This window comes from Capsicum annuum, chromosome 11 (assembly GCF_002878395.1).
Source record: "Capsicum annuum cultivar UCD-10X-F1 chromosome 11, UCD10Xv1.1, whole genome shotgun sequence".
Lineage (NCBI taxonomy): Eukaryota > Viridiplantae > Streptophyta > Magnoliopsida > Solanales > Solanaceae > Capsicum > Capsicum annuum.
In genome coordinates this window covers 217,097,457-217,108,548 of record NC_061121.1, presented here as the reverse complement: position 1 = coordinate 217,108,548, position 11,092 = coordinate 217,097,457, and the positions used below count along the sequence as shown (strand labels likewise).

Here is an 11,092-nt window from a genome sequence, read left to right as displayed (position 1 = left end):
TAAAACCACCATGAAAACATGAAATTCAATCTTTCTTGAACATATAGAATACCATAATAATAGAAAATTCATTCTTTAATTAAAAGAAAAGAGTTTTTTTGGGCTCCATGGGTGAAAGAGGACCCATGGATGAACTCCCACATACCTTAAAGCTTTAATCTTGAAAAAGAAACACAATATTGAAAGCATTTTTGAATCAGGAAACTTGAGTTCTTGCTTTTCTTGAAGAAAGATTGATGAAGTTCTTGGTGTTCTTGAGGAGGCTAAGGCTTTTCTTTAAGAGAAAAGATGAATAATTGGGTGTATATTGCTTATGGGGGCTAAAATTAAGTGTTATGGACGGATTTGGGTGAGGGGAAGTGACCAAAGTTCCCCTAGACCATTTAGAAACTGAATTAGCATGTGAAATAGTTCCGTAACATACAGGCCGACGCGTTGCATCGCTATCACATTGGTTTACTGCCTTATACAAAAAATGCCATAACTTTTCGCTCGGATATCGGATTTAGGCAAAATTGGTATCGTTGGAAATCTAATTCAATTATCTACAATTTTGTATTTCTTGAGCTGAAAAATTCTATGTATATAAAAAGTTATACACATTTAAAATAGACTCTTGTAGAATCAAATGCCAAACTTTGGACGAATCAAAGGCTCTAAGCTCTGCTTTGTTCTAAGTGATTCTTCTGAACATTTTTCACCTCAAAAGAAAATCAAACATAAGAATAAAGATCATGAAACTTATATTCACATGGAAATCATTTAGATTATAGCTTATACACATAGGAACGACGGTTCAAAGACTAGCCCAAAAATACGGGGTATTACATGCCACAACAATTCCATCACCACTGTAACTCTTCATCTTTATCTGGCTACCCATCAAATCCTTCTCTTTTAAGTTTCAACTTCTTTTCCCCTTCTTATATCTATTTCTCTCCCTCTCACCTCATTCATTCACCATTCGACAAACAAGAACAACTTAGTGTTTCTTCCTTACCATGGCATCCTCGTCTTCAGCTCCATCTTTTGACTCCTCTACCTCTTCTTCTACAGCCATCATTCTTCATCCTACTTCTAAAACAACACCTCCCATCCCACCTGCCATTCCTATCAAGTTATCCGATTTCACTTCTTGGAAAAATCTAAAAAACCCTTTTGCTCAATTTTTCTCCAGCCCTCAATACTCTCACAATCCCACTCTACCAACTCTTGTTCCTCTCTAAATTATCAACCCTGATGATATTCCCATTGCGAACTTGATTCCCAGAAAATCAAGATCTCAATAAAAAAGAAAACATTCTTCCTCCACCATTGTTGTTGAAACCATGATCTTGAGAAACCCCGTCTTATTGTGCCTACTCCTAGAACTCCTCATACTCATAGGAGAAAACAATAGGAAGAGGCATCCCTTGCTGAAGCTCTTCAAGCTAGTAAGAGAAAGCAAGTGAATACACCTGTTTCTCCTTCTCGTACCTCCTCTCCAGATATATTTCTTCACTTTATGCATAAAGGAAAGACGGTAAAATGCAATATTCCAAAACCCTCTACCTTTCGTACACCTTCAACTAAGCCAAAGTCCACCCCTGCTTCAAAGTCTCCATCATCTTCCAAACCCACTCTACAAAAATCCTTCACATGTTTGAAGAAATAGGTTAACATACCTATTCCCTCCAACTCTTCTGAGTCTAACTCACTTCTTGATACTCCTACTAAGTTAGATCCAGACTTTGAGCTTCATGAATCCTCTGCCAATCTTGACTCTCCTACAAATCATCTTCTGTACTTTTAAAAGCACAAGCTGACTAGAAGACGTGTTGTTAGTGGTTTTGGGGGTGTTGATATAGATGTTTTGTTAATCAAATTAGAGGCCCAGGGGTGGTCACACTTGTTTCTTCAAGGTGACTTACAAAGGAAGTTTGCAAAGTCTGAGGTTTATGAGTTTTATACAAATGGGGTTGTTATTGGAGAGATGTTTTTTACTACTGTTAGAGGAGTCACTATAAATCTGTATGTTGCTGACATTGCAAGAATTCTAAACATTTCTCTAGGGGGTTAGGGTCACTATGTCAAGGTCACTTAGCCTCCACTTAACAACATTACATCTGCCCTTGATATTTCTTGAAAGTTTTCTGTAAATCCTCAAATGGTCAATCATCGTAGAGTTCTCAAAAGAGAAATATCTCCTCTTCACCACCTCTACTTTGATGTTATTCATAAGTTGATCATTCCTAGGAAGAAAGGAAAGACTGTGGCAAATTTTCTTGATCTCACTCTCATGGATTTGCTTGATATTAAAGTGTAAATTGATCTTCCTAGGATTATTCTACAACACATGCAAAGGGTTCTTCTTAAAGATGTGAGTGGTTATGCTCTCCCATATGAATTCTGGCTCGCTCTTATATTTAAAGAGTTTAGGGTTCCTATTCAAGTGTGGTCTTTCCAGACCACCAAAGATGTTATAAGGACTGTAAACCATATGGAACTACCTATTTCAATGAAAAGTACTGATAATCCTATGTAGCGTTTGAGGAATGCTCTTGCTGCTAAAACTGCTGAGGTGGAGGCTTCTCAAACTGAACTTGAGGCTGCTCAAGCAACACATGATGCTGAAAAACTGGCACTTCAATCTTAGGTTACTTCTCTTCAAGCTACCATTGAGAGTGAAAGATCTACCAATAGTGAAACCATGAAAAAATTGACTACCCTCATTCCCTCTACTTCCTTCCCTTAGTTACCTTCTTAGTACCTAGGATTGCCCTTGTTTTTTCCCATTTCTTCTTTATTAGTTTTTGGTACTTTTAATTATATCTTACTTCTGAATGAAATGGACTTAATTGCTTCCTGTGTTTTGCTCCTTTTCTACTTAATGCATGATGGTATTTTGCACTAAATTTTAATTGTTTTAGTGATAGCCCCAGTGGCCATGGATTATTAAATAGTATATTTATGACTTTAGTCCTTGCTTTTCGATGATGTCAAAAGGGGGGAGAATAGATTGTGTAATGTTCATGACTCATATGAATAACCTGTTTCATTGTAGTATCCTTGTATTTAAATCCTTTATTGAGTATTGTAAGACCTTGCAAATCCTAGTCGTCTCAGACACCTATATTGCACGCCAAGAGAAGCCTCATAATTATGAAAATTATAGCTAAGTGCCAGGACGTAGTCTTTTCCAAAGCCTTTGAACTTTGTAAAATTTATTTACGACCTTCCTGACCTTCGATTGTTAAATTTTAAGTTGATTCATGATTGGAGGAGTCAATAGTATATCTTGGGTGAGTTTTGGAATTTTCGGACTTCATTTAGGGCCTGTTTGGATGCCCAAACAGTAGCACCGTGCGATTAACGTGCGGCACACGCCCGTCCACACACACAACCATCGTGCAATAGAGCATACGGTGCACGCTTCAGTCCAGCGGAATAGAGCATGCGACGCACGCTCCATACGCCCCTAAAATTTTCATCTTTCAACTTCGCGTACAGAAGGGAATTTGGGTTATTTCCCACCCTTAATTAGCCCCAAAAACATGAGATTCAACCCCTTAGAACCAAATTATACTCACTTTCTCTCAATTTTCTCAAGAACAAAGATTAGGGTTTTAATCCAAGATTCAGATTTCAAGAGATTCCACCATTGTTTCTCCAAATTAGTTCTAGATTTAAGACTTTCAAGTCAAAAGCTCCAAGAATCAACCTTCAAAGGGCTCAAATAAGACATCAACACCAAGATTCTTCATCTAGTTCACCATCTAAGGTATGTAGGATTTGAACAAGAACAATTCTTTCATTCTTGTGCCTAAAGACTTGAATTTTATTAAAGATTACATGATTTGCAAGTTGGGGTTTATATCCAAATCATCTTGTTTTGAGTTTATGAATTTATAAGTGATTTAGGCCTTGAATTGCTTATTTATCTCACCTATTCATGTTTTGAATTGAGGGTTTATACCATGAATTGCACATCCCTTTAGTGAATTGATATTTTCAAGTGTTTTCAAGATAGTTGTCAAGAATTAAGCTTCATTATGAAATTGTGATCATTTAAGTATTTATGTTTTAGACCCAAGTATGAATTTTGATGTTTCATGAAGAGTATATCATTAGCATGCGTTAACAAGAAAGCATTTGGATTTTTAAGGGAGATTTAATCTTTGATCCTAAGCTAAGATAAGAATCCACATTATTTAATCTTGGGGCTATTCATAGCCTTGAGCACTGTGTGATACCTCGGGATGAGATTTCGGGGCGTTACAAGTATGTCAGGAGTTTAAGGAAAATGTTGTTTTGTTGTGATGCTGTGAAACATGTACTTGGTTTGTCATCATCAAAAAGGAAAAATTTGTTAGAGATATGAAGTTTTAAAGATTGATGCATGTGAATGAAATATGTTATTCATGCTGGTCCTTACATGTGAAGAACATAGAAGTGGGTACAAGGCTGATGATAAAATAATGCGTGAAGTTAGGAGTGGATAAGCAAATAAATTCAGTTATGCTTTCAATATTTATCACGTACTGAAAAGAGGTTGAGAGCACTACTAGAAAACTGGTTATTACCTGAAAATTTTCATAGGGATAATGTGGTAAAATCCCCAGGTAATTTGATTACCTGCGGATTTTCTTACCAGTTAGAATCTAAAGAAAATACCTTCGTAGGTAATTATTACTTGCAAATTTATAAAATCCCTAGGTAATTTAGCTGTGGAAATAAATTCGCAGGTATTTTATTTGCGGATTTACTTGCGGATTTTACCTGCGGATTTTCACGAAAAAAATCACAAATTATTCCCCACGAAAATTTTCAAGTAAATTCCTAGGTAATTTAGCTGCGAAAATAAATCTGTAGGTACGTTATTTGCGGATTTATTTGCGATTAAACATCAAAATTTTGCATGAATTATTTGATAAAATTTCATAAAAAGAATTTTACCTGCGAATTTTTAGAAAAAAAATCCCAAATTATTCCCCACGAATACTTTCAAGTAAATCCCTAGGTAATTTAGTTGCAAAAATAAATCCCCAGGTATGTTATTTGCGAATTTTTTTGCGATTAACCATAAAAAAATTTCATGAATTATTTGATAAAATTTCTTGCAGATATTTATAAAACTATTCCTCAAGAAAATTCGTATGAAATACCCCGAGTAAATCTGCAAGAACAATTTTTTTCAAGAAAATTTTCATAAATATTTAGCATGTACATCCCCATAAAAATTTCCAAATAATAATTCACATGTAAATTACTAAAAACATTTCACAATTAATTAAAAATCTATTCAAAACCTTTAATAATTCTTAAAAACATCATTCAATACAAATCTAAAGTAAACCCTTATGGCTAACAAAAAAAACATAATTCAAAACATCCACATCAATAATGTATGATTCTTAAATGGTCCAAAACAAAATATTTAAACTTGAATCCTCAATAAAACTACCAACCATCAGGATCAGATCACTTTCATTCATGTTATCAGGATTATCAATTTCATTCATGTCGTCAGAGTCACCATCACTTTCATTCTTATAAGCTTGGTTGTCTTCTTGAGATGGGCGTTCATCATTTGTATTTGCAAATAATTTCTTGTATATATTATTCATCAACAAGTCTAATTAGCAATTCCTATCTCATCTTCCTTCCACAATTGATGCACTTTGAGCAGCTAATATTACTTGTTTCTTTCTTTCAAACTCATTCTGCATAAGAATATGTTAGCTCAGGTCATAAAAAGTTCTAAAAATACATTATTAGCATAAATTATATGATATTATAGTATCAAATAAAATCATAACAATCAACAAATATAAATATGTATATATTAGCATTTTCAAGTAACTATACTTAATCATTTTCAAGTCACTAGTACACACTTCAAGTCATTACATTTGACCATTTTCAAGTAACTAATTCTCATTTCAAGTCACTACACTTAACCATTTTCAATTCACTAGTACATATTTCAAATCACTACACTTAACCATTTTTAAATAATTAATTCATATTTCAAGTAATTATACTTAACCATTTTCAATTAACTATACTTAACCACTTTCAAGTAACTAATTCACATTTCAAGTAACTACACTTAAACAATTTTCAAGTCACTAGTACACATTTCAAGTCACTATACTTAACCATATTTTCAAGTAACTACCATTACTAGAAAAAACAAGAAAAGCAGCCACAAAAACCGACCACATGTGGTCGTTTTCCTGTTTTCACTTCAAGTCACTAATTCACTTCACAAGTTACCAAACTAAACTAAATTCAAAATAAAAGTTAACATATCAAATACCTACGCTTAACATTTTCAAGTCACTAATTCACTTTACAAGTTACCAAACTAAACTAAATTCAAAACAAAATTTCACATTTCAAGTACCTACACTTAAACATTTTCAAGTCACTAATTTACTTCACAAGTTACCAAACTAAAATAAATTTAAAACAAAAGTTCACATTTCAAGTACCTACACTTATAACATTTTCAAGTTGCTAATTCACTTCTCAAGTGACCTTGTACTTTACTAAATTCAAAACAAAAGTTCACATTTCAAGCACCTACACTTAAGCATTTCAAGTAACTAACTTAGTTCAAAAGTGACCATGTACTTTACTAAATTCAAAATAAAAGTTCACATTTCAAGTACCTACACTTAAACATTTTCAAGTCACTAATTCATTTCTCAAGTGACCAAACTTACTAAATTCAAAGAACAAATTCACATTTCAAGTACCTACACTTAAACATTTTCAAGTCATTAATTCACTTCTCAAGTGACTATGTACTTTACTAAATTCAAAACACAAGTTTACATTTCAAGTACCTACACTTAAACAAATCGAAGTCACTAATTTACTTCTCAAGTGACCATGTACCTTACTAAATTCAAAATAAAACTTCACCTATCAAGTACCTACACTTAAACATTTCAAGTCACTAATTCACTTCACAAGTTACCAAACTAAACTAAATTCAAAACACAAGTTCACATTTGAATTACCTACACTTAAACAAATCGAAGTCACTAATTCACTTCTCAAGTGACCAAACTAAACTAAGTTCATACAAGCACATTTGAAGTACCTACACTTAAACAAATCAAAGTCACTAATTCACTTCTCAAGTGACCATGTACATTACTAAATTCAAAACAAAAGCTCACCTTTAAAGCACCTACACTCAAAATCTCACCTTTAAAGTACCTACACTCAAAACATTTCAAGTCACTAATTTACTTCACAAGTTACCAAACTAAACTAAATTCAAAACAAAAGTCCACCTTTAAGGATATCAAGATTTCACTCACTCCCCAAATGTAAGGGACCATATCAGGCCTAACTCTAATAACATTTCAAATTAGGCTTTAAACCCAACTCACACCCAAAATCTAGCTCAAAGGAAAGACATTGCTCAAGCCTTACAAGTATAGTGAAACAAAAGCATAACGAACACCAAATAGTCCCTATACGCATGCTTTCTAACATCATTACATAAAGTATAACGGAAATTGCATCGACAGAGACTTACGGGTTGATGATAACGAGTAATAAGAAGAAAAATCGAGCAACACAGAAATCCAAACGAATTACCACTGAAAGATTGATACCACAGATCCGCAGAGTAAATGCAACCCAAACAGTAATAAAATAACACTTTTAGTTTTTCTTAAAGCTGAGTGCAGGAATTTTAAGTTGTATAGAGAATGTAGAGGGTGTTAGTTGATGAGAACGTGTTTAAGAGAAGAAGGAATCTGATGATAAGAGGTCTCCCTATGAAAAATAAGAAGGGGTTTTTTATATAGTGAAAAGATTTAAAAGTAAAAGGAAGGAGAATAATTTTGTAAATCAATTAAAAGGAAAATAAAAGGAGAAAGATATTTCAGCATCAATCAAGAATCAATTAAGAAGAGGTACTTGTATCCAATTTACCATAATTAAGCATGTAAAATGTTAGGAATTATGAAAAACAAATCTGTAGTTAACCATATATAGAAAAATGGTGAAATCAATTAATCATATGAAATCAAGAATCTTTGATTATGCATGAAATCAGCCACTTAATATTCACCTAACAGTAAAATTAAGAGATCAACCACGTTATTATTATTTTTTTACCATAAACATCGATCTGTCACAATCATGAGAGATGGACAAATTTAACAACTTAACAACTGTTTAATGAATCAACAATACAAATAAAATCAGTAAATTTCAAAATTTAAATAACAATTAACATCATTAAAATTGGTATTTTCACGAATACTAATCTAGACGAATATACAAACAACGAAATTAACCGAAACATCTTCGTGAATTTCAACTTCAAAATCTATTGAATCAAAAAGAGAGTGAAATTTAGTCATAAATTTAAATACGAAATCAAACCCGGATATGAATTCTTAATTCATCATTTTTCGATGAAAGATGGGTCATCGGAGCGGCGGGTGAAGCGGGGTCTGACCGTGTTCGTCGTTGTTGCTGGTTTCGCATGGCGGTCGGTGCTAGTTCACCGTAGAAGTGAGAGAACGGAGGAGGAGGCTTGGCGGCTGTTTTTGGTGCATGGGACCTGATTGGCAGCGGACACCGGTTTGACTGGTGACGGAAGATGGTGGAAATGACGAGGGAGGCGGACTGGTGGCTGGTTGTTGCGGCTGTTCTCATTGTCTGGTGACAGTAGAGACGGGGCTTCACCGAAGGGAGAGAAAAAAGAAGGGGCGGCGGCGGCGACGTTGCATTCCCACCAGTCACATGGTTGTTGCACAGCGGCGACGACGGCGGAGCTTGCTGGAGGTGGAGATTTAAGAGGGGAGATGGCGGGGGAGGTGGCGGTTGAAGCGTGGGTTTCGCCGGCAATGGGGGGAGAGGGAGGTGATAAGAGTGTTTAGAGAGAAGAGAGAAGGTAAAGAGAGAGACAGGGTGTGCGACTGATTTTTTGTCAATGAAAATAGGGTTTAGGTGTTTTGGTTTTTAAGGAAAGACAATGGGTACGTGATCTCAGCCGTTGGATTATTTAGATTCATGGCTAAGATTAAAAGGATAAGAAAAATAATTGGGACTTTAAATGTGGCTAGAATTGCAATAGCTTGTATAAGAATTGGCTATAATTTGGTCATAATTGTAATGGATTAAATAAAATTAGGCTAACATTGTAATGAATTGGATGAAAATGGGTTAAAAGATAAATAAACTAGGCAAATTGATTTCAACTTAGGTTGTTATTTAAATAATAGTAGAGATGATGATGATATTGATGATGATGATGATCATCATCATCATCATCATAATAATAATAATAATAATAGATAATGTATTTGTAAATTGTGAGCGTGCATATTTACAAAAAATAATTTAATAAATATTGATAAAATTATGAAAAAAAAAATATCGTATTTGAATTAATAAATTATAAAAAAATGATACTAAAAGTAATAAAATAATTTATACATTTTTAAATAATGAATGTGACACGTCGAAAATTATTTGGTAGCAGAATAAATATTAATATCAAAAGTTAAATAATTTTGATAAAATAACAGCCTAAAAGGAGTATCAGGAGGTCAAAATTGGGTGTTAACAATGTCATCACAGCTTGACGTCCCTTTTGGTCACTGATGTCAATGCCCACATTAGCCATTTAGATCATTGACACATCATTTGCACCTGAAATCATAACATCAAAAAAATATATTGTAAAAAATAAAAAATAAAAAGTAAGTTTTGGTATTTGGGTGTTTTTTATATGAAAACAAGATTTAGCCTCAGTCGTCAATCTCATGAGATCAATGGTTGTGATTAAAATTGAAAAAGAAATAAAAATTAGTTTAAAATGAACCAAATTGAATTCAAAAAAAGGTTAAAATTGACATCAATTAGATATAAGTTTGACTAGAATTTAAATAAAATTGAGAAGATAATTGAACTAGCTAACTTAGACTGCTATTTAAATATAATAATAAATTTATAGTAATAATAAATTAAAAAATATTATAAAAATTATCATTCTTACAATAAATTACGTATGTATGTCACATAGAAAATATTATATAAAAATTACCGAGCATAAATATAATAATAATAATAATAATAATAATAATAATAATAATAATAATAATAATAATAATAATAATAATAATAATAATAATAATAATAATATCAATAAAATCAAGGTGACATCTTTTAATTGTCTTCTCTATGAGATTTTGAGAAAATGAATGCAACAACTAACCCGATTTAGTCCCACAAATTGGGGTCTGCTGAGGGTACAGTAAATGCTGACCTTACTGCTGAGGTAAATAGGTTGTTTTCAATAGACGCTCGGTTTGAGAAAAATAGTCTAAAGCTGTCCAATTTCAAGAAAAATATTAGTGAAAATTGATTTAATATTGATCTTTGATCAAATATGATGAACGATTGAGATTAAAATTGAGGAGATGAGTCAAATTGGGATTAGATATTGGGTTAAAAAAATTTAATTGGTGATTTCGATTGAATCAAATTAAACTCAATTAACACAAATTGAGTATAAATGGCTAAATTTTAAATAAATTAGGAAAATTGAATTGAATTAGGTTGATATTTAATAAATATATTAACAATATAAAATTAATTTTAAAAAATAATAAAAATATTATTTTTAATAATTGAGTAGACTTCTATTTAATAAATATAGGAAAGCCGTAATAATAATAACAACAACAATAATAACAGACAATGTTTGTAAATTATGGGCATGTATACTTGCGGAAATGATTTAATAAATATAGTAACTATATAAATTAATACAAATATGAACTATTTGTTAATTAGTTGGCACAATAGCCCGCAAAAAAGCGACGGTTATTAAGACTCGATATAAATGAAATAATAACATAATAATAATAACGAGGAAAATAATAAGACTCGGTATAAATTTGGTTTAAAATGAACCAAATTGAATTCAAAAATTCATTAAAATTGACATCAATTAGATATAAGGTTGGCTAGAATTTAAATAAAATTGAGAAGATAATTGAATCGACTTAGACTGCTACTTAAATATAATAATAATAATAATAATAATAATAATAATAATAATAATAATAAT

At 32.3% G+C, this 11,092-nt stretch overlaps 1 protein-coding gene across 1 annotated transcript; it reads right to left on the bottom strand.

Annotated features, from left to right (window-relative positions):
• Positions 1 to 5,172: 5,172 nt before the first annotated feature.
• LOC107846966 lies at positions 5,173 to 8,949 on the bottom strand. The gene is made up of 2 exons (XM_047399800.1): positions 8,395 to 8,949; positions 5,173 to 5,702 (listed from the first exon to the last, which is right to left on the bottom strand). Exons 1-2 carry the CDS (start codon positions 8,668 to 8,670, stop codon positions 5,634 to 5,636), a joined length of 345 nt encoding a protein of 114 aa, XP_047255756.1. The 5' UTR covers positions 8,671 to 8,949; the 3' UTR covers positions 5,173 to 5,633.
• Between the last annotated feature and the right edge of the window lie 2,143 nt (positions 8,950 to 11,092).

Excerpts from the sequence above, each read along its gene's own strand:
- LOC107846966 (XM_047399800.1), bottom strand. The coding sequence starts at position 8,670 with ATGAGAACAGCCGCAACAACCAGCCACCAGTCCGCCTCCCTCGTCATT. Across the intron at positions 5,703-8,394 it reads AATTAAGAATTCATATCCGG|AATGAGTTTGAAAGAAAGAA; the intron begins GTTTGATTTCGT and ends ATTCTTATGCAG.